This window comes from Balaenoptera ricei, chromosome 15 (genome assembly GCF_028023285.1).
Source record: "Balaenoptera ricei isolate mBalRic1 chromosome 15, mBalRic1.hap2, whole genome shotgun sequence".
NCBI classification, from domain to species: Eukaryota; Metazoa; Chordata; class Mammalia; order Artiodactyla; family Balaenopteridae; genus Balaenoptera; species Balaenoptera ricei.
The window spans coordinates 24,031,844-24,056,121 of NC_082653.1; the positions used below are offsets into that span (position 1 = coordinate 24,031,844).

The 24,278-nt window shown below is 45.7% G+C and overlaps 1 protein-coding gene across 9 annotated transcripts in view; it reads right to left on the reverse strand.

Annotated features, from left to right (window-relative positions):
- The window catches only part of CEP250 (centrosomal protein 250), a 50,208-nt gene extending 36,401 nt beyond the window's left edge, over positions 1-13,807 (reverse strand). For 2 of the 9 annotated variants that reach the window (XM_059898813.1, XM_059898808.1), the window contains exons 1-7: positions 13,690-13,807; positions 6,062-6,357; positions 5,541-5,597; positions 4,337-4,419; positions 3,946-4,111; positions 3,095-3,201; positions 2,579-2,833 (exon numbers count right to left, since the gene is read on the reverse strand). In XM_059898813.1, coding sequence (XP_059754796.1) covers positions 2,579-2,833; positions 3,095-3,201; positions 3,946-4,111; positions 4,337-4,419; positions 5,541-5,597; positions 6,062-6,247 — 854 coding nt within the window. In that variant the 5' untranslated portion in view covers positions 6,248-6,357; positions 13,690-13,807. Of the gene's footprint in view, positions 1-168; positions 244-2,578; positions 2,834-3,094; positions 3,202-3,945; positions 4,117-4,336; positions 4,420-5,540; positions 5,598-6,061; positions 6,358-6,896; positions 6,916-13,524; positions 13,547-13,684 lie in introns of those variants that run through there. The other 7 variants (XM_059898810.1, XM_059898811.1, XM_059898812.1 and 4 more) reach the window with 7 other exon arrangements.
- Between the last annotated feature and the right edge of the window lie 10,471 nt (positions 13,808-24,278).

A 24,278-nucleotide genomic window follows, 5' to 3' on the forward strand; every position in this document is an offset into this window, starting at 1 on the left:
TGGACAGAGCTATGCAGCACACCCCAACCCAGGCCAGACACCCCCACTACCACCCCCCCAGAGTCCCTCGGGTGCCCCCAGCCCCTGCACTCCCTGAACACATGATGCTATAGCCTTGAACTCGGGGAGGGGGAGCCAAAAGCCACTCAGATGCATGCAGGGATTTACCACATCTCAAGACTGGAACACGTGTTTGGGGGCCCAAGAGCTGAAGGAAAGCCCTGGACCAGGCCCTTCCAGACCCCGCTTGATCTTGAAGTCAAGCACCCTGAAGCCAACAAGAACATCAGAATTGCCACATGGGATAGTCCCAAGGTCCCTCAAGCCCAAGGTTCTAACTCTGATAGAGAAAAAGGAGGGGCGAATTGGGAAAGATTATGGTCAACCTCCCTGATACTAACCTCAAAGTTCAGGGAAATCACCAGGCATCTTTATCACCTAACACCATATCCTGGAGCTCAGTACCTGGTGTTATATAGGTAGCTAAATAAATATTTCTTGAATGAAGTTATCAAGGAGCTTAATTTTTTATTTCAAAGTCTTCCTAATTTTATTCTGTATCATCTTTAAGAGCTTTAATTCACTGTATGGTCATTCATTTAGTTATTGTATGATTCAACAAACATTTACTAAGTGTCTACTATATCGCAGGTGAAGTGGAAAGCACTAGAACACAAAATTTACCAAGACATGGTCTCTGTCCTTGTGCTTCCCAGTGCCTTCACAACCCAAACAAAACAAACTGTAATTTACACACTCCACCAATAGGTGGTGACACAACCCTAGCCATGGGGTATAAACTGAACTTTGCCCCAAGATTCAAATGGAGCTCTTTGCTTATGTCCCTGCCCTTCTTATCATTTTTAAAAAATCTATTTTATTATAATCCAAAAAATAAAAGAGCCTAACCAAAAAAACCCAAACAAAACTAAATAATCAACAGATCAATGCTGTAAGCACGTCAAAAGACCATACGGGGGACTTCCCTGGTGGCGCAGTGGTTAAGAATCTGCCTGCCAATGCAGGGGACATGGGTTCAAGCCCTGGTCCAGGAAGATCCCACATGCCGCGGAGCAACTAAGCTTGTGTGCAACTACTGAGCCTGGATTCTGGAGCCCATGAGCCACAACCACTGAGCCCACATGCCACAACTACTGAAGCCCGCGCACCTAGAGCCCATGCTCTGCAACAAGAGAAGACACCACAATGAGAAGCCTGCGCTCTGCAATGAAGAGTAGCCCCGCTCGCCGCAAACTGATAAAGCCTGCGTGCAGCAATGAAGACCCAACGCAGCCAAAAATAAATAAATAAATAAAATAAAGCAAAAAACAAAAACCAAAACAAAACTAAATGTGAGAAGTAAAAACGTACTTCTTATGTAATCTTTTTAATTCCTGCTTCTGTCTTGAACTCTTTTTTATTCTTTAGTAGATTTGTCAAATTAAATTGAGACTTTGAGGTGATTGTCCCTCACCTTGCCCTTTGTTAGAGCTCCTTCCTCTCTTCTCAGATTTGTGTTCGTCTTCCTGGGTGGACTGGAGCTGCGACTGAGTTGGATTTCTGATTCCTGATTTCCAGCACAGTGCCTTACTGACAGTGCTCACTAATGGTTTGTTGAATGAATTAATGTGAAATTTAAAAACAAACTCTGCCATCCCCAGAGGAGTGGAGGGAAGATTTGGGCATGGGTCATAAAAGCCAGATTAGTCCTTAGTCTTGTCCTGTGTGATAACAGATAGTGAAGCTTCAAATAAGTGGCTCAGGGACTTCCCTGGTGGTGCAGTCGTTAAGAATCTGCCTGCCAATGCAGGGGACACAGGTTCGATCCCTGGTCCGGGAAGATCCCACATGCCACGGAGCAACTAAGCCCGTGCACCACAGCTATTGAGCCTGCACTCTGGAGCCAGCGTGCCACAACTACTGAGCCTGCGTGCTACAACTACTGAAGCCCGCGCGCCTAGAGCCCATGCTCTGCAGCAAGAGAAGCCACCACAATGAGAAGCTCGTGCACTGCAACGAACAGTAGCCCCCACTCGCCGCAACTAGAGAAAGCCCGCGCGTGGCAACAAAGACCCAACGCAGCCAAAAATAAATAAATAAATAAATTAATTAATTAAAAAAAAATGTATATAACAACAAAAAAAAGACCATATGGGGGCACAGTAATGTAACAGGCTATCAAGGTCATAGAAGAGGTGACATTTAATTATGCCTTAAAGGATAAGTCAGAGAGAGAAGGGAGAGAGGCATTCCAGGCTAAGGCCAGCATCTACAAAGGCAGGGAACATGGAAGAACTTGGCTGTTCTGGGAATGGCAAATAGTTTGGTGTTGATAGAGGAGAGTTACAGCCAGCTCTGTAAGTCAACAGGAGAGAAACTGAGCTGCAAGAGAGTCTGCGGGCAGAGGGCAGTGACAAGGCCCCAGCTGTGGCACCGGGTTTCAAACTAGACTCCCTCTGGCACATCTCCTTCCCCTCTTGTGGGAGGAATGCTCTTCACATCTCCCCCACCTATCTTGACTCCCTAAAGGAGTCAACTTTCTCTTAGCGAACCCCTCCTAGGACCCAGGCCATCTCACCGATCCTGAAGCTCAGCCTTCTCCAGATGCCCTTGACTCTTCAGCTGTGTTAACTCCTGACTCCTTTCATGGGCTTCCTTCTCCAGCTCCTGGGTCCTGGCTAGTAGCAGCATCAACTGGGATGGCTCGCTCCCATTCAGTCTCCCAGATCCATCAGATTCCCGAGACTGTGGTGTTCCCACAGTCAGGCGCAGACAACAGGTCAACAGGGAACCTGAAAGCCTCACATGCTCAGCCTTGAGCTCCGTCAGGTCTCTGAGTACAAGCAAAGAAAGAGCAGACTCCAACAGGGACCAGGAACAGGAAAGGGAGCGTGGAGGTCAGGCCCAGGGAAGCCTGAGGAGCAGGTCTGGGAAAAGTCATCTCAATCCAACAATCCAACAATTCCACCCCTCCCCACCAACTCTTCCACCCCTGCCTTTCCCCCACAACCTGATTCCCTTCTATAGCAGCCCCACTGTCATGCGAATAGAGTCGGTAGGGGCAAACCTCCTCCCGTCATACCTCCACACTGACCTGTCAGTGGCTGACTTCATTTCCAGGAAGTGGCGACGGAAGGTCACCACCTCCCGCCACAGACTGAGAAGGCGACCGTGCTCCCCTTTCAGGTAGCCCTTGAAGAACTGTGTGTTCAGAAACCCAGGTCATATCAAAGGGCAGAGGACATCTTTTGCCAACACGGGAGTCTTGGATTCCTCCTGACTACTGGGGGGAAGTGGAGGGACTTAAAGGAGATAGCTTATGAATGGGTGTCTATGTTCAGGCAATGCTGAAGTGTTTAATAAAGTTAGCAGTGGGATTCAAGAGGTCAAAGGGCCTAGGATGGTATATGGCCTTCTTTGAGCTAGATTAGAAAAGGATAAACAGTAGCTGCTCAACAAATGGGGGCTATTACCATCATCACCACAGACTTACAATGAGGATTAAATGATATAACATATGTAAATCACCTAACATAATGCCTGACACAGAGCAACAGCCCAGGAAACATTAGTTTCCTTTAACTGGGATCTGAAAATTTCTTCCCCATTCAATTTCAATAGCTACCTCCTTAGCATCTAGATTGCAGACTTCCAGATGATGGGAGTCAGTAAACTTTAAGATCCATCTAAAACCTATGCAGGAACAGAGTTGCTTTGAGTGTCATGCTACCTACCAGCAAAACCTCGACTGGGCAGGTAAGGATAGAACTAAGGTGACAGCCCAAGCAGGGCAGAGCTGCCAGCATGAGCGGTAAGGCCGGCCAGAGACTTTAACAACAGCTCAGTTTCCATCCAAGTCCTGAAGTTAACCCCTTCCAGCACTGACCAGGCAATGCCCAGACTGCAAGTCCTCCTCTCACCATTCCCATCCACTGTTTCTCTCACCTCCTGCTCCATCTGCCACTGGCTCTCCTTCCTCATTAGCTCATCGCGGGCCCGGCTCCAGTCTACTGTCAATTTTTCCATATCTTCCCGAAGGGCTTTATTCACCACGTCAGCTTTTTCCATGTGCAGCCGAAGCTGGGTGTTCACCTCCGCTAGACTCTCACACCTGCACTGGGGAGGGGTAGGAGCAAGTACTAAACAAAGGTCTGAGCCAACCCTTGGACCTCTTGGAGTAAGATGACAACCACTGGAACTTTCCATTGCCAGGAACTGGAGGGCTAAGGCTGAAGCCCTTGGTTCTAATCCATGTTAGCCCTCGAGACAGAGGTTTTCCATCAACCTTCTCTACCCGCCCACCAACCACCCAGGCCAGAAAGTTGGGGCCCATCACCTCTGTTGCTCCTCCTCCAATCGGGTTAGCAGCTGTTCCAGGTTTGGCTCCTCCACACCTTCCCACCTCTGAGGGACCGGTCCCTTAGCCAGACAAAAGCAAGCTTTATTTATTTACCTTCAAAGAGAACATCCCGCAGACCAATTCCATGATGCCCCCTTCTACAGCAGCCTGCTTATTTTTTTTTAAAGTTCATCCATTTATTTTATTTTTATTTTTGGCCACGCCGAGCAGCTTGTGGGATCCTAGCCCCCCCAACCAGGGATAACCCCACCACCACCCCCCAGCAGTGAAAGCGCAGAGTCCTAACCACTGGACTGCCAGGGAATTCCCCAGCTTTCTTTTTATTCTTTCTCCCCTTTGTTAGCAATATGTCTCTTTTCTCAATCACTGCATTCTGCAAGTAAACCAACTGCATCCCTCTCTCCAAACGTAAACCAGTGACTTCTCCTGAAAGATGGCATTTGGTAGTGAAAAGAACTTTTGACCTAAGAAGCATAAAATACAGCTTTCACTAATGGTCTTGGCTTCTACTACACTAATTTTTGGACCTTGGGAAGTTATAACTTCTCTAAGCCACAAAGTCTTCAGCTCCAAAATGAAGGTGATATCATTCCCCTGAAAAAGTTGCTTTGCAGGTTAAGTGACATAATTCTATGACAATGCCTAAGGGTGCCTGGCCTACATAGAACGGTACACAGTTAAGTCTTCGTCCTTTCCTTCCTCTGAGAGAACTCTTCCGAGGGTAATGTGAGAAGATGCTGAGAGGGAGCTGGAAGAAAGGCACACAGGTCTTTGAAAGCCAGTTCTACCCAGCCCACAGCACAAAGAAATCTCTCTGCCACAAACACGGTTTTTTCAGGCCTGCAAAGGCACACATCTCTCCAAGACAGATAAACACTGACACCTTCTGGAGGAAAAATGCATCTCTTCTCTCGGATTCCACACCCCTTCCTATCTGGTAATATTAAGTCTCCTAAAGCTCATTTTGTCCTTAGAGAGCCAAGGGTTGGAGTCCGACGGGGCAGGAATAGCTAGGTCCTGTGAAGGTATCTGATGAAGTTCTCAGGGGCTGACGAAAGAGAGGCTTCTTCCAAACACCGCCTTATCACACCCCAGCCTCCCTCAGTCAGCAAATGAGGCCTAACTATACTCCCTGAGGGCTCAGGAGGAGCACAGCCTCCTGAGGAACAGCCTCACTCACCCCAGTGGCTTCCAGCCGCTTCTCCAGCTCTTGGCACCAGCTCCGGTACTGCAACACCTGAAGCAAACAGAGCAGGACGCGGCAATGGGCACGGCTGGTACCAACAGCCCAAAGCAAAGGTCCCCGAGGGTCGTGGGCAAACGTGCTGTGAATGAGGGACTGGGTGATGACGGTGAAGTGAGGCCATAACATCTCACAGTTTCCATTTGGTCATTTAATCATATGTTCTCTACAGCTCTTGTATTGGAGAAGGAAGTTCATGGGCTTTGAAACCGGAAAACCTAGGATGAGGTCCTAGCTCTAGACTAGGAGAGCAAACCTAGACAACTAACTTAAACCTCATGAAGGTCACCTTTGAAAGGGACATCGTAGATGGCTGGTGGAGAAGTTGTGGACATCAAAGGACAGCTGTTTAGGACATTCCCACCACGTGGCTCCATCTTCTGCAAACCTCATCCCGCTTCAGTCCCCAGCCCCAAGTGTTCTCCTCTTTCCCCTTCCTGAAAGGGCAGCTGCCTCACCTTGGCCTGCAGCTTCCTCACGAGGGTTGCTTGCCTCTGCTGAGCCTCCTGGGAGCTCTTCAGCTTCCGCCAGGAGGCTGCTTGGTTCTCTGCCATCTGCTGCTGTAGCGCCAGCACTTGCTCCTCCAGCACCAGCTGCAGTGACCGGGGCTTCATATTGTTCAACCCAGGGCCCCCTGTCTCCATGGGGGCACCAGACAGTAAGTCCACAGGTCCCTATGCAGCCAGAGGCTGTTCGCTCCCAGCAGGCTCTCTAATCATTGCTGTGTCCCTTGGACCTCCTCTTGAGCTGGGGACTAAAGCACACAGTGGAGTTGAAAGAACTCCCTAGATGACTCAAATTTATTCAGCAAATACTCATTAAGTCCGGTAAAATTGGGTTGGACAAAGTACAGTACTCCTCAGAGCTTTTCAAATACTAAGATGGACCTAATCTCTAAGGGGCGGGGGACATGATGAGCATCATTTCCCAAATTTACTGGACCATGACACAAGCTCACAGGACTAGTGTTTCCTGGCATGACTTTTGTAACTCTGCACTCGACCAAGAGCTCCTAGTTTACCATTGCATCCCTAGTGCCTGGCACAGTGCCTAATAAACATCTGCTGAATGAATCACTGAAGGTGATTTTAGGCTGGCAGGGGAGATGGACACAATTACAATACAATGTGGCCTGTGCAGTAATAACAGAGACATCACAGGATAGTATGGGAAGACAACAGAAGGACATTTAACCCAACCTGGGGGGCTGTGAACAGTGCGAATCATCATCATCATAATTAATACTTGTTAAGTGCTTCTATGGGTCAGTCACTTGAAGTGCTTTACACATACCATGTCATTTTGGCATCACAAGAATCTTGAAACCTTCCAGGGCTTTCGTATCATACTTCAGCATTGGTACTATTTTAAGTCTTTATATATGGATGAGGAAACTGAGGCTTACAAAGGCTAAGCCTTAGTTGAGAAATCAGAAAGGTTAAACAATTTGTCCTAGTTCATACAGTTGGCATTTGGTTGACTAGGGATTTGAATACAAGCAATCTGACTCTCTGACAGAGAGTAGCAGGCATTTCAGGCAGGGGAACCAAAAAACAGAGGGAAGAAGGAACCAGCTTCAGCAGGATGGCAAACCCTCCTCATCCACCAGGAGACGGGCCAGAACAGGGCAATGGGGGCAGGTGAGGGAGGCCAGCCTCACCAGTGACTTCAGAGACACCCAGGGGACGTGGAGGCAAGGTGATCAAGAGTTTGGGATGCTAGTCCAAGTTCTGTCTCTAATGGGCTCTAGGACCTCGAGCACAGCACGCCACTTCCTCAGGCTGCTCATCCAAAAATGAGGGTGCCCAGCTCCATGACCTCTGAGTTTCTTTGGCCTCTAAAACACACGATAACCTGGGGGCAGAGGAGGGGGGCAGAGTTCTCTCATCTTATCAGCCCTGAGACACCCATCGGCAGGTGTGAGGAGTATCTGTATTTCCAGCTACCTATCAAGAAAATGGTCTATTAGAGCTGCCTTCTTGGCATCAGTCTCATAATCTGAAGAAAATGGCATATACAGCAAATGCAAACGTAACATTTGCACATACAGGGGGAGTTTCAGGGGCCCCATGTCCCTTTAATGCACCAAACTGTTGATCTTCTACATCCTGGCTCAAATGCCACTTCCTATCAGGTCCTCCCAGATGTATCCAGGAATAATTTATCAGTTTTATAGCCATATATACAATATATATAAATTTATATTTAATGTATAGAGAGAATGTCTGTGTTACATCTTATCATTACTATTTGTCTATCTTCTCCACTAATCTGTGAGTTCCTCAAAGGCAGGAGCTAATTCATTTTGGTCATTAGTAGCTTGTCAACAATGCATAATGAAGAAATGCATGTGGGCCTCACTCCTGGCAGATCTAAACCCTTGGCCAGAGGTTACAAATGTAGCCTGCGGGTTCTTTTCAATCACTGTGTGGCCTATGCAATGGTTTTTAAGAATTTAAGTTAGGTGCCAACATTTACCATTGGCAAAATACATATAAAAATTCATATTTCTGGCTCCTTTGATTAATCAGCATATCTAGTGACCCTTGACCCACATTCCCACAAGGCGACAACAGGCTGCAGTGAAACAGTGTCTGACCCCTTTAGATAAGGCATATGCTCTCCAGTTCACCTTAGTCTCAGGCCCCCGCCCTGGCCTAGCCTCTCCCTCACACTGATAGCAGATTTTAGTTGTCATGTCATTGCACTTGTGCTATTGTTTTTCTTATAACAGAGTTACAGAGGAAAACTCAGCTTACTAATCACCTCCTGGGCAACTGCAGATACCCGGGTTTGCTGAGCTTGTACTAGACAGTAAGCAAAGGGCATAAAGTAGGAAGAGTAGAGTGGCACCAATAAAGACATAGTGGCACCAACACCCCAGGCTGCCTCTTCCTAGCTGATCAACTGGGTTAGTACTTCCAGTGTCCTCCCTTTCTGCCCTTCCTTTCCACCACAGCTGTGAAATGCTGGCTCAATCTCTTTCTTCTGGCTGGAGGCACAAACCTGCTGGGAAGTAGCTCTTACTGCCAACATGACTAACAACGAGAGTAGCTCTGAGATGCTTCAAGGGACTTGAAGAGCCTTTTCTCTCCGAACACTGTGAGGGATGGGCCAGGCTTTTGCAGAGTCTCAGAGGCCCCAAAGGCTCCCTAACCCTCCTTTGAATCCCTACCCCCCAAAGCATTCAGTTAAACCCCACGAAATTGCCAATGTTTGCCCTTTTTTTAACCTAATAAAATGATAATTTCATGTAATTCAACCTAATATAATAATATTATATATATTTATAATCATATATTTATATATATTATACAAACCTAATATATAAGCAGCCCTCCCATAGTTCCTGGAATTCTCCTATTAAATCCTCTTTTATTCTTTTTATTTATTTATTTTTGGCCACGCCTCATGGCTTGCAACATCTTAGTTTGATCCGCGCCCCCTGCAGTGGAAGCTCAAGAGTCCTAACCACTGGACCGGCAGGGAATTCTCTAAATCCTCTTTTAGAATAAGGCTGTTGTTAATGTGTAGACATTATTTTAGAAAATGATAGTAACACTTCAGTAAAGAAATGGAATTATATTAGAATTATATGATTATTTTACTTTAGCAGATAATTTAAAAATTTTAGAGCTATTTAAAAATTTAGTCCAACCCTCTCATTTTACAGATAAGGAAACTGAGCCTTACAGAGATGAAGTAACTTCATTTTGTTCATATTTTATTGGTATGCCCCATTTACTTCAAAAATGATGTGAAATTGTAGCAAATGTACCATACTAATGTAAGATGTTACGAACAGGGGAAACTGGGTGCAGGGTATGTAGGAACTTGCTGTACTATGCAAGTTCTGTAAATCTAAAATTGTTCTAAAAAATAAAGTTTATTTTAAAAATGATTTGAATTGTTTTATGATTAATGCCCCCCCCCCAAAAAAAAACAGGAATAAAAAGATGGAGGGAAGAGAGAAAAATTACATCAGGAATTTTTCTGAAATTGAGATTCAGTTCTGAGCTTCCTCAAGACATAGTTCAGCACCTTTCATTAACACACTGTCGGATCAGCCAGAGAATAAATAAACTAGCATAGCTCCAAAAGAAAGGTAGGTTTCAATGCCCCTCAGGAAAGGAAAAGGTCAGTAGTTGGCAAATGGTAACAGACTGAATTGCATTCAATGAGAATAATGGATGTCAGTGTGCTTTGTAAACTGTAAACCACGGAATAGATGTTATCATTACCACAGGAAAAGGAAAAAGATTCACTTCTTTTATACGTTAATTTATCCTGTAAACACTCATTAATTCCAGCTTAGCATCAGGTAACTGGCCGCAGTGATACAGAAATGAGTAAGACTGACTTCCTACTTTTGCTAGGAACCAGACTGGGAAGGGCAGTGACCTCTGAGCCTAGGGTGAAGAGTGACAGAAGAGTGACATAAATTATATATTTTGTCTCCTCTCATCCAAATTCTTCCAAAACAAGTATTTAAATAAATTTAAAATAGCAGCAACACCACCTAAACTTGAAGTAGAGGTGTAAATGTTACAAGGACTAAGAGGAGAACTGGTATTATTAAACAGAATTTGTCACTTAAAGCAAAAAAGGAAAAACACTTGAGGGCACAGACATTTTATTTCCTGAGCAAAGAAACTATATATATATATATATATATATATATATATATATTTGTCTGCAGAGACAATTTGTTTCTTATTCCAGAAAAAAAGAAATTAGCACACAGTTCCTTATATAAATCTCATATGTGGGGCCTCTCTCTCCGTCCTCCTCCTACCTCTAAGGCCTCTCTCCCTTTAGTCTCCTCTGCTGGCTCCTCCTCACCTCCCCACCATCTCAAGGTTGGAGGCCCCAGGGCTCAGGCTTCAGACCTCTTCTCCACCTACATTCATTTTCTAGATAATCTCATCCAGTTTCATGGCTTAAAACTGTACCTATACACCCATGACTCCCAGTGTTACGTCTCCAGCCCATCTGGCACATCACACTCCTATACTAAATCCAAACATTTATTTAACTTCTCCATATAGATGTCTAACAGGCATCTCAAAGTTAACTCATCCAAAAGTGAACTCCTGTTCCTTCAACCTTCCCCATTTCGGTAAATGCTAATTCCATCCTTCTGGTTGCTCAAGCCCAATAGCCTTACAGTTATACTGACTCCATTCTCCCACAGCCTATAACCAATCCATCAGCAAATCCTGTTGGCTCTACCAGTTGCTATCGCTTCTGACCCACCCCCACCATCATCCTGAGCCAAGCCACTCTTGCCTGATGTGGTGGCTTTAAGGTATGCCCACAAATTCTTTGATACTCCTCCCTTCAAGAGGTGGAGCCTAAACTCTCTCCCCTTGAGCATGATCTGGAATAAAGTTAATGAAGCTGAATAAAGTAGAAATGACTTCCAAGACAAGGTCATAAAAGGCCTCCCCTCTCTCTAGCTCTTGCTCTCTCCCCACTCTCTCTGCTGTGTCCTGAGGACACCCAGGCAGCCCTGTGAAGAGGCCCAGTGGTAAGGAACCACATCTTGGGAGCAGACCAGCCATCAGTTTGACTGCAATCTCCTGAGAAATCCTAAACCAGAAGCAGCCAGCTGAGCTGCTCCCAGATTTCAGACCCACAACTATATGAGATGATAAATGACTGTTGTTTCAAGCTGCTAAATTTTGGGATAATTTCTTGCATAGCAATAGATAACTAATACACCTGGATAACTGCAAAAGCTTCCTAGGTGGCAGCAATGCTTCTACCCTTGCTTTCAAAATTTGCTTTTTCTCAGCAGAATAGTCAGAGTGATCCTTTTAAAACAGTGACAGGGACTTCCTGGGTCATCCAGTGGTTAAGACTCCAAGCTTCCACTGTAGGGGGCATGGGTTCGATCCGTGGTTGGGGAACTAAGATCCCACCTCCCACATGGTGTGGCATAAATAAATAAATAAAGCAATAAATAAATAAATAAATATTAAAACAGTGACAGATTCGGGCACTCAGAACCCTCCAGTGGCCAATCAAGAGTAAAAACCACAATCACTGTATTGGCTTACCTGGTCCTAATTATTTGATTCCAGCCTCCAGTTGTTTTAATTCCATTTCTTACTCCTCTCCCCTTTGCTCACATCCCTCCAGCCACATACCCCTCCTTGCTGTACATGCTTGGAACACACCAAGCCACACACTCATCCAGGGCCTCTTCTTCCAGTTATCCTCATGATTGGCTCCCTTGCCACCTTCTCTGTTCAAATGTCCCCTTCTCAGTAAGTTGTTCCCTAACCACCCAATATAAAATACCACCACCCCTCCACACAAACTGGTATTTTTCTTTTCTTTTCTTTCTTTTTTTTTTTTTGGCCGCACCACGCGGCACGCAGGATCTCTTAGTTCCCCAACCAGGCATTGAACCCGTGCCCCCTGCAGTGGAAGCGGGGAGTCTTAACTACAGGGCTGCCAGAGAAGTCCCTGGTATTTTTCTACTTACCTTACCATGCTTCATCTGTCCCTATCTGAGTATTATGTGTACCATATCTAACCCAATGTAAATTTCCCAAGTGCAAGAATATTGTTTTGTTGACTGCTGTATTCTCAGCTCCTAAAACAGTGCCTGGTATATAGCAGGTACTCATTAGATATTTGACTAAATGAATGGATATAAGAACATTAGGCAACATGATCCATATCAAAGGTCTTGCAAAATGCTGACAGTTCTATAACCTTCTAAAAGGTAAAAACAAACAAAAAACCCCAAAAGAAACAGATCATGTAGTTTGTACAGCACTTTACTCTCTCACAATTATTTGCAATCTTCATAAAAAACACTTTGAGAAGAAATTGCCTTCATTTTATGGACAAGAAAACTAAGGCTCAAAACACGGAAGGGGTATAACTGGTCAGCGGCAGAGCAAATACTGAACCCCAATCTGCTTCCAAACTCTATGCCCTTCCATTACAAAATGCTGCCCCCTAAATCATGAAATATGAAATCACAGCTCTGGGAGGGACACTTTCTAAAGGGTGTGAAATGATGAGGTCTAGGTCTTCGGCTCTCTGATGGAAAAGGACCAAAGAAAGGTAGAGTGTGACTGAAGGAACAGAGGGCTAGCACCAGGTTCTAGTTCCTCATGAACTCACTCTGTACATTTGGGAACATCAATTCTCCTTTCTAAGCTTTCTCATGTGCATCATAATCTTGGCCTCCATAACTCATGGACCTAATGTAAACACCAATTCAACAGACATTTACCAAACCCAAAGGCAATCTAGGATTTATTACATGCTCTAGGGACGGACAGCCTAGAATTCGTATCCCAGCTCCACTCACTTATTAGTTGTGGGACTCTAGGCAAATTGATCTAAGAGTGCCTTAGCTTCTTCACGCACAAAATGTGAAGATATAGAACCCACCTTATGGAATTGCTCTGAGGATTAAATGGGCCTTTACAGGTAATGCATTTCGTAGCACCTTTGTGACTATTCAATAAATATTAGCTATTATTATGATCATCACGTGCTAGACCCTGGGATACAGATGAAAAAGGCAAGGCATAAGGCCCCAACAAGTGCACGGCTGTAAAAGAGAAGCAGGAAAGGTAACTCGGTGCAATGAGTGCAAAAACCCAGCAGCGAGCTAACTGCGCCTTCAGAAAGCGGTTGGAAAAGGTTTCCGAGGAAGTGCTATTTAAGGGGGGTCCCGAAGAATGAGCGTTCCAGAGTAGGGTGGCGAGTAGGACTGGACTTTCGGACAGATCACATGCAAAGCCCCAAGGGCAGAGGGAGCCGCAGAATTCTGGGAGCCAGGAGCGGGACGCTTAGGAGAGCGCAGCGCCTTATCGGACAACCCCGGGCTCGGGAAGATCCCTTTTTACGCGGACTGGAGCGCAGTGTTGGCGGCAACAGCACGCGGACGCACCCGCCTAGGACAGGTCCCAGCCCCTCTGTGGGTCTCGGGTTCCTCCCGGGGAACTGGAGGCCGCTGCCCGAACGGAATTCCCTAAGGCGCTCTAAGAGGGCCGGCCTCTGGCCCTCAGACCGTTAACTCGGGCACCACCCGCCTGCCCTTGAGGCTCCACCTCACCACGCTCGGCTCCCGCAGATTCGTCGGGTGCTTCTCAGCGCCGCAGCGGCTTAAGCAGCAGCTAAGGCCCGGCCGGGGTCGGGGGCCCACCAAGGGGCTGGGGCGCAGGCCCCGCCCCTCAAACTCCCGCCCTTTCGGAGGGCCCCGCCCATCCGTGCAGCACGCCTAAGGACGGACTGCGCCACCTAGGGGCCTCCGCCATGTTGAGTACTGGCAGCCGACTTAAAAGTATGGCCCAGAAGGAAAAAGGGGATAATATTAAGAGATATTAAGATTCCCTCACCAGAAATGGGGACAGCCAGGCTTGCTGGATTCGAGCAAGGGGAGTTTTAGTAACAGAAAAAAACTTGCCCTCAATCATACCCTTTTTGGCTTCGGGATTACACATTGCGCATGCGTATGGTCACCTGGTTCTAGGTGCGCGTGCGCGCTGTTCCACCCACAAACCCGAGTACAATTAACAAGGGCGCTTCGTCGGGATACAATCATCTTCAGACCCCGAAGCCCCAAACAGTTTCAGGCAACACAACACTCACAGAATAGTTACTCAGTGTCATTTGAACACACATGGCTTTGAACAGGGTGTTTTCTTTGCCTGAATGTCCTGCATCCGTCCGGAGAACTGCAGTTTGTCCAATTTTATGCGTAAACCTGATTTTCTCTAGAGGACTCTAGAGGCGTTTCTTCCATAGTGTTTTGTGCATAAATTATCAATGCACTTTCATTCACCTGCCTCTCTTCTCCACTCAGTGGTTCTAAAGTTTTAGTTGGGATTAAAAACAAAACAAAACTGGAGAACTTCTTAAAATGCAGTCTCTCGGATTCCCCCACTAGAGAGTCAGTAAACCAGGCGTGGAGCCCGGGAATCTGCATTCAAGCAAATACCTTGGGTGATTCCCGATGCGTTGGGAACACATTTTGAGAAACACTGTATAAGATTGTGTATCTCTAGCACCCAGCACAAGGCTTAGTACAAAATAGGAGCTAAGTAAGTGCTGAGTGAATAGATGGATGGATGAATGGATAGCAGGAGTGAAACAGGCAATTCACAGCCAAAGGGAAACTGAGAAAAGAACACTTTGATAAGAGTATCTTTGTATTTTTCTCCTATAAGAACAAAACAAGTTCTTAATAGTTACCTTGAGAAAAAGAGAAAGTAAGTGAGGGGGTTGGGGGGGAGGACAGTGATTCTTAAAGGCAAACTATGCTGAGAGGGAAGAAGAAACATCCCAGACATTGGACAGACAAAAGGATGCAAAGACTCAGTTGTGTGGGAGTCCACCCCAGGGAAATATTCTCCCAACAGGTTGTGTGCAAGAATGTTCACTACAGTATTTGGAATGTTACACCAACCTCAGGGCGTTTGCAACATCAGGGAGATGGCATACTTTGCCATCTCCTAAACCAGTTTACCCCAAACTCTTGGATTAGCTGACAACTTCCCCTCCTTCAGGTCTCAACTTAAATGGTACTTCCTCAGCTAGGTCTTCCCTGGTCATGCTATGTAAAGTAATACCCTATCATTTTCTATTGCAGTACTCTTTTCATAGTACTTTTTACTTACTTATTTTGGCTTACCTATTATCTCTCTCCCCCTTGAAAATTTAACCTTCATGAGAATAGGAGGCTATGTCTGACTTATTCTTAGCATTTAACACAGAGCCTGACACAGGGTGGGTGCTAAATAAGCATCCATGAAATGAATGAAGTCAGCCTCAGTGTTACAAAGGTTAATGACATAAAATCCATCAACAAACTACATAATACAGTTTAAGACCACGAAGAATAAACAAAGAGGATTAAAACAAACAGTAATCTTTGATTTTTGTAAAAGGGAATTCGTTAATTCATTCCCTTATTCATTTACTCATTCATCCAACAAACGTTTATGGAATATTTGTTATGTGCTAGTATTGGATAATAATACAATGTATTAACAGCAAGTTGGAAATTGTATTAAAACATAATAAAGTAGTACAACTGGGTATTTTGTCTGGGCCAGAGGAGAAAGTGGAGTTAGCTGATGTGTGAGAGTGGATATCATCCCCCCTAGAGATTCTGTAGGCTTTGAGAGTACATCAGCCTTCAAACATCCTATGAAGCTCCAGGAATGTTCGGGACAAAAATAAAAGGTGTTCATATACAACACTTGAATTGCTTGGGACCCAAGAGCCCTGTAGGGAAAGACTTAATCCAGCCACAGTTAGAGTCTGGCCATGTTCAAACCTGTCTGATGAACTAGAGTGGGGAGAAGACCTCAAAGGAGGCTGGATTGGAGGGAGAGACAACGAATCATTTGAAAGAAAACCAACCCTGATCCCCTCCAAGTGAACTGGAGCTCTTTCTTTATGCCCTAAATTCCATCTCTGGGAACATGCTTTTTATCCCAACCCTTTTCCAGGTCTGTAAAGTGGATCCCGCACCCCAGGCTTGCTCATTATTTATAGATATTCCCCCTGCCCCATACCAAGAGGCTGCCTGGACTGACTGACTTTCTTTCTTTTTAAACTTACATATGTGAAATTTCAAAGTGATGGGCTAAAAACCCATATATATCAATATATATATATATAGATATATATATATATATTTTCTAATAGCCTAAAATCTGTTTTAACGTTCTTAAATCCTTTACCTATGGTGTCAAGAGAATGGAGGATAGAAAATTTGTGTGGAGATATTTCTGGCTGTGAGTCTCCACCCTTCTTGGGGAAGATGTAACTGCTTCAGCCAAGTGATCGGAAGAGGGGAGTTCCAGGAGGGTTTGAGGTACCACATCCAACCCCATTGCAGTTGGGGAGCATAATGACCAGATCTACCTCCTGCTCAGGAAATCTATCAACAAGAGACAAGCCTGCTAACTGCTTTGGTGGCAGACCCAGGAGAGTGCTGCTGTGTTGGGGTTGTCCTGCTCTCCCAGAATTTGTCAGGGAATGTTTTCTGTAGGCTGGGTGGGGACTAAGTAAAAGAAGGAGAGCTGCATAGGTCTCTCCTGGGTCCTGTTCGGTAGGGCCTCCTAGAGTGGTAAAGGGACTCCAGAAGTGAGAAGACAAATGACCATTGGCAATAGAGGTGCCTTTGCTAAGAGGAGTGCAGGAGAGGGCTCCAGCAGGGAACCCCTGAAGAGCCCATAAAAGCCCTCCATGATGCTTTGTTGATGGACAGGAACAGCTATAAACATCTGCCAAACCCAGAAAGCACAAAGCCAGCTACGACACAAATTCAGAGAAGACTTTTCCCACCCCTTTCTCCATCTTCCTCTCCATGTCAACACTCTGAGTGACTAAGGTGAGCTGAGGATGACAGGGGAAAAATTGAAAAAAAAAACCCTCAATCATTCCCCTCTTTCTCACTGCAAGCTAACTGCCAGAAGCAGAGCTCGAGGCACCAAAAGAATATAGCATCTTGTAATAGATTGTGAACCACTGGCTGCTTTCCATCAGAGTCCATTTATTTATCATTAAACAAATATTGATTAAGAACCTACTATGTGCCAAATCCTGTGCTAGACACTGGGAGAGACCCAAAGAACAATAACACATGGACCCTGCCTAGAGCCTCAGTCCACAGACTCAAGTAGAGGCAGGTGGGTAATGTATATTTCACACACTTACAGGGTGGTAAATTCTATAAAGAGGGAGTGGCTGGCTTCATAGATGTGGTGACAATATAACCTAATTATGAAGGACTAATCTGCTGAGCAGACAAAGGCAGGAAGGGCATTCCAAGCAGTATTCATGGAACAGTGATGTGCAAAAGCATGGATGTTTGGGGAATGCCGGGGATTTCCTCTGGGCACTCCTCTGGCTGATTCTGCCACTTGGTTGTATCGTATGAGTCTCCTTGGATTTATAATTAGGTAATAATACAATCCCCTCCATCAGCTGGGTATTCCCCCCCTGGCGCTGACCCTGTCTCAGTGGGCAGGTCTCTTTCCAGTCCTTGCCCCTTCCCACTGACCAAGTCAAGCTCTAAATACCCACTCACCCAAGCTTGACATTTCTTTGAAGTGGGTGCCATTTGCTCACCACCGTTCAGGGCTTGGGCAGTAAAAAGATGTATAGGGACAGCTCCCATAGGACTGGGTCCTCTCTTTCCTCAAAAAAATGAGCCCTTAGACTTCCCTGGTGGTCCAGTGGTTAAGACTCCGGGCTTCCACTACAGGGGCCACAGGTTCAATCCCTGGTGGGGGAACTGAGATCCTACATGCCATGCAGTGTGGCCAAAAAAAAAAAAAAAAAAGTTAAAAAGAAAATAAGCCCTTAATTATATTCTAACCTGAGACTCTATCTGCTGCCTCAGGTGACACAGAAACTAAACTCTAAGAATCTGGACAGGAACCAGGTGGAGGGACATGGCAGGAAGAACGTCGGGCTTGGAGGCAGACACACTCAACTGAGTTTGAACTCCCGGCTCTGCCTTGTGTTTTGAGCAACCCGCCTCCCCTCTCTGAGCCTCAAATTCCTCCGCTGCAAATGGGGATAATAATACTTATCTATTAGAGTTTTTACGTGCAAAGTGGGAGATAAAGTAGATGAATGGAGGGAGGAGTGGAAGGAGTCCAGCAGGAATCTGAGGTTTCTGAGCTCAAGAATGACAATAAGGTTTCCAGGTCCCTAACTATTAACAGTGGTTACCTCTAGGTGGAGAGATTGGGGAGCGGCTTCTTTTAATTTAACACCCTTTGGTATTGTTTCAATTTTATTTTTTTTACAATGAAAATTATTTAAGTTTGTAATTTAAATATATTCAGTATAGAAATCATACTTCAATAAAAAGGTTTTTTTCAAAGCTTATATTGCATAGAAAGGCATCCAGGAGACTGATAGAAGTGGTTGTTTCTGAGAAGGTCTGGAAAACTGGGGGTCTGGGGTGGGAGGGGGACTTCCTGTGTATTCTCTTGTACTGTCTGAACTTTTTTTCATCATGAATTTGTATTACCTTTCTTTCTAATATGCATTACTTTTTAAATATTTTAAAAACATTTTTTAAATATTAAGAAGTTTTAAAATAAAAATACTTTAAGTAAAGAATAAAAGTGAAAATGTGTGGTTGCTTTGTTTGTGCACCACACCTGCAACAGGCAGAAACACACATACACCCACATGCAGTTTCCAGATTATAGTATCTGCAGGGAGTGGGATGGACCGACCTTGCTGGAGCACCCACATGCTCTGATAAGGTGCAGTTCCCGAGGAGCTCAGCTGGGGGAACAATTGAAAGCTTGGCGGAGAAGATCCCAGAGGAGTGGCAGCTCCTGGGAAGTTTAAAACAACATAAACCGGAATGATGATGGGGATGGGGGGGAGGATTAGGTGGCTCTGCTCCTGCTGGGGCTCTCTGGGCTCCCTGAATGGGGATGGCCCATGCCCCACAGGTTATAAAAAGCACAGATGGAGGTCCAGGGGCTGCAGGCCCTCCTCCCAGGCAATCCCTTTCATATAAGGTGATGCCAGGAAAGATCAATCCTTCCTTGCTGTGGGGAAGAGCACTGGATTCAGAGTCATGAGTTTGGGTTGAGTCCTACCGTGATCATTTCTGGTTGCGTGGCCTTGTGTCGATCACTTAACTCCTCTGAGACTCAATTTCCTCATTTGTGAACAAGGACAATATTAACAATTGACTTTTTTTTTAAACCATAATTTATGGAGTACCTACTATATGATAGCTACTGAAAGAAAGGTGCTCTACATATGTAAATACATTTAGTTCTTATAAGCAGTCTGTGAAGAGGATATTTTTATTCTAATTTTACAGGTAAAGAAACAGGTTCAGAGAAGTGATTTTTTAAAAGATATCAATAATAGGTAACATTTATGTAGAGCTTACTTTGCATAAAACACTGTTCTAAGAACTTACAACAAAAATTTGTAACAACCTTGAGGCAGGTATATTATTATTAGCCTCACTTTGTATATGAGGAAACTGAGGCACAGAAAGTTTAAATAATTGGCCTGAGATTACTCAGCTGGTAAATTAGGGAGCCAGGACTTGAAGGCAGGTAGTCCAGCTCTTAATCATTATGTTAGACAAATCTCCTGCTTAAAACTCTGCACTAAAATTCCCACTGCACTAAACATAAAATCCAACTTCCTTTCTCTGGTTTCCAAGGCCATACTCAATGTGGTCCTGGCATGATCTGACCTCATCTATCACCTCCCCCATGCTCACTCTGCTTCAGTCACACCAGCTTCTCCCAGGTTCCTCCGATATGCCAAGCACATTCATGCCACAGGGCCTTTGCATTTGCTGTTCCCTACACCAGGAATGATCTTCTCCTAGACCTTTGTACAGTTCATTCCCTCACTACATCTAGATCTCTGCTCAAACATCACCCCCTCAAAGAGACATTCCTATCTAAAATAGACATCCCTTTGACCCTGCTTAATTTTTCTTCACGGCACTTAGAATTCTCTGAAATTATACATTTGTTTGCTTGTTTGTCTGTCTTTTTCACCAGAATGTGAGCACAGACTTGGTAGTCCACTGTTAGATACAGTGCTTAGGCCCAGGATGTAACACACGGTAGACACTCAGTGTATAGTTGATGGATAATTAAGTACGTAAATGAATGAATACCCAAGGTCACCCAGTTGGTTAGTGGCAGAGCCAGGACACAAACCAAGTTGTTTGATCCTGGAACCCATACTCTTAGCCAGCTCTAGCCCATGCTGAACTGACTCCGAGAATTAGGAGATTCAGATAGCATAAAGAATGTGAAGCCACTTTGAAAATTCCTAAGTGCTTGAAAAATGATGTTGCTGCTGCTGCTGCTGATGATGATTCAGTTACGTGCTCATCTGTGAAATGGGTATAAAAAATACTCTGGCCTGCCGACTTTAAGAGGATGTTTTGTGGAATGCCTGTGAGATGGATAAGGAAACATGTAAAAAAGTTAAAGGCTCTACACGGTAGAAAGGACTGTAAAGGTTGTTTCCGTGCCAGTGGCTTCCCAAGACTCCCATCTTCTACCTCGAGTTTGACATTAATATTACTGACAGGAGAGGGGGAGGTAGGGGGACATGGGGGGGGGGTGGGCAAGGGACTCTCCGTCCCAGTAATTAAACATGTTGGGACTGAAGTGCTGCCAGCGGCAGCATCTGGTTGCAATTACCAGAGGGGACCGAAGTGATTAGTCACCTTTATAGTGAGAGCCAGGCCAGTCCCCTGGGCTCCTCCCTGGAGAGGGCCTTCTAAGCAAGCCCGGAGTCCCCTTCCCCGACTCCCACCCCATTTCTGCAGTTCTCTGGTCCTCAAATAATAGCCCTCCATGTAGACTCCTCCATGTTCCCAAAGTCCCAGCCCACTGGATGAGACCTTGACTAAAAGCCAAGAATACCATAATTGCCCCCACCACTCTTTCACTTTTCGTGTTTCTAGAAGCTAGGTTAGGATTCTTTGGTATAAAATGTGTCAGAGCGGGAATTAGGCTTAAAAAGTAATTTAACCTTTCTGAACTTTAGTTTCTTCATCTGCAAAATCAGGGTACTGAGAGTACCTTCATCATAGGGTTCTTGTGAAGATAAATAAGATAAAAATGCAGTGCGATACAAAGGCCAGAGTCTAGTTTACTCCAGTATATGCTCAATAAATAGCAACTCTTATTATTTGCCAGGTACCAGGCTAATCACTTATTTTTTTTAATGAATTTATTTATTTTATTTATTTATTTTTGGCTGCATGGGGTCTTTGTTGCTGTGTGTAGGCTTTCTCTAGTTGCAGCGAGAGGGGGCTACTTTTCGCTGCAGTGTGTGGGCTTCTCATTGCGGTGGCTTCTCTTGTTGCAGAGCACGGGCTCTGGGTGTGCAAGCTTCAGTAGTTGTAGCATGCGGGGTCAGTAGTTGCAGCGCACGGGCTTAGTTGCTCCGCGGCACGTGGGATCTTCCCGGACCAGGACTCGAACCCGTGTCCCCTGCATTGGCAGGCGGATTCTTAACCACTGTGCCACCAGGGAAGCCCAGGCTAATCACTTTTTATAATTTATTTAATTGAATCCCCACAAACACCCTGTGAGGTAGGTACTGTCATGATTCCTGTTCAGAGTTTCAAAGAGGTTTAGAGGCTTCCAAAGATCATATAATATACTAAACTATATAGCAGAACTAGAACTCAAAACCAGGCCTGTTTGTCTCCAAGAGTCCTTACTCTTTATCAAACCATGTTCAAGGACATCTTGATTGTTTGATTTATTTTTGTTCATTTGTTTGTTTGTTTATTTTGGCCACGCGGCTTGCAGGATTTTAGTTCCCCTGACCAGGGATTGAACCCGGGCCCCTGGCAGTGAGAGCGTGGAGTCCTAACCACTGGACCGCCAGAGAATTCCTGATTTTTTTGATTTATTCATCCCTTCATTTATTCACTCACTCAGGCTTACAAAGTACCTAATTCGTGGCAAGGCAAGAATCTCTCCCTTTCAGGAACTCAGAGTCCAGCAGGGAAGGCACGACATGTCTGCAAGTAACTATACCTTAAAGTAGAAAATGATGGCTTTTGTATATAAGGGCCGGTTAGAGATTCATTCATCCATACGACACACTGAGAACCCGCTATGTGCTGGGCCCTGTGCCCAGCCCTGGGAATAATTGAAAGATAAATATGGTGCCGTCTAGTCATAATCTCATGGGGGAGACAGGTATGTAAATAAATTATTACTGCTATAAGGAATTACGTTATGATTTTTTAAATATGAAAAAAGTACACAGAGTAGAAGAAATGAACTGTGTCTGAGACAGGGGGGCAGAGGCAGAACTGGATAATCTTGGAGCTGCCAAAATGGAAAGGGGCACAGAAAATGTGTGATGGCAAATCAGGAGTGTGTATTTTCTGGTGAATGAGGGAAGGCTTCATGGAGGAGAGGGCACATGAGTTGGCACTTTTCAATGGGCAGCTTTTAGAGAGAGGGAGGGTTGGAACAGAGAGATCCGGGAGGCCTAGAAGCCAGTTATAAGGGAATTATATTAGGACAGACCGTGAGGAGGACTGAGACAGTGAGGCGGTGGGGATGGAGAGGATGAAGGAACCCCAGAGATGACTGCTTAAGTGGACAAGTCAAAAGGGAAGCCAAGTGTTGTGAATCTGGGCAACCGGAGGGATAGTAAGGAATTCAGCTCTTCCTTAAAGCTCCCCCTGAAGAGTGTCTGGTGGTGTATTGATCCTTTGAGATGGGGAGGTGGAGCTCTCCTGGGGTTTCTGACCTAGGAGCACCAGATGAAGCTTGAAATGGCCAAGTTATGCAGCTGTGCTCTGAAGATCAGCAAGGATCTGGACGTATCACCATGAAAAGGCTGGTCGAGCACCTGGACACCCGGCTGTGAGTTTCATCTTCTTTCATTCATCAGATGCTTACTGAGCTTCTACTCTGTGACAGGTTGTGCTGGGAAACCAATCTGGTGAACTTAGAGTACGAACAGATCTCTATCGGGCAGGCTCAAAGAATCTCGGATTAAGAAGGAAGCCTACCTGAGTGCTTCTACTGCTGCTATACCTCTCACAGTGTGACAAGTGTTGTAGCAAAACGTTCAAGAAGGGGTAATTGGCTCTGTCTGGGGATCTGGGAAGGCTTCCTGGAGGAGGTGAAACTTTTTTTTTTCCGGCTGCTTTGGGTCTTCGTTGCTGCACGTGGGCTTTCTCAAGTTGCGGCGAGCGGGGCTACTCTTCGTTGCAGTGCGCGGGCTTCTCATTGCGGTGGCTTCTCTTGTTGCAGAGCACGGGCTCTAGGCGCGTGGGCTTCAGTAGTTGTGGCTCGCGGGCTCTAGAGCGCAGGCTCAGTAGCTGTGGCGTACGGACTTAGTTGCTCCGTGGCATGTGGGATCCTCCCGGACCAGGGCTCTAACCCGTGCCCCCTGGATTGGCAGGCGGATTCTTAACCAGGGAAGGAGGAGGTAAATTTTCAGCTGAAGCTCTCAGTATGAGGAGGACTTCCTCCTGTTTTGGGAGTGAAAGGAGGGTATTCCAGGTAAAGAGAACAGTTTTCCCCCATGAGTCCAGCTGGAATTGAGACTTCTTCCAGAACTACCAGAAAAGCACTGTGTGGGAAATCATTTTTCCAGCCTCCTGCAGGGGCCGCTGCTGCCCCAGGCTGGGGCTGCCCCCTCTGGACTCAGCCAGTCCCTCCCAACAAAACTGAGTTTGTCTTTGCTGGGGTGGCAGTGAGGTACACTCTGGACCTGCCTCCATCTAAGGAGTGGGCTCAGGGCGGCAGCGCCCCTAAAGCCTGAGGTAACAATCTGAGTTCAGTCAACGGCATTTGTGGGGAGGGGTGTAGTGGGTACTGATATTTTTCTGTCTCTGGGTCACCACAAGTTTAATAAAATAAAAGAAACTGTGGGTAAATGCTGCCATCTGTACTGCCCACCCCCCAACAAAAAATCAGGTCCCAGACTAGACGCAAAGGTTGCTTTAAAAACACCCCAAGGACTTAACTGAAAACCCACACTCCTCATGCTTCTGGGGCTTAAGATCCTTGAGTTCATTCCTCAGCATCTCTCCTCAGGAAGGTGGGGTGGGCTGCCCCGTGACGTGGAGGTAAAGACCCGTGAGTCTGCTCCGTGGGACTGAGAGGCAACCCCCCCCAAGCCTAGAAACCCCCC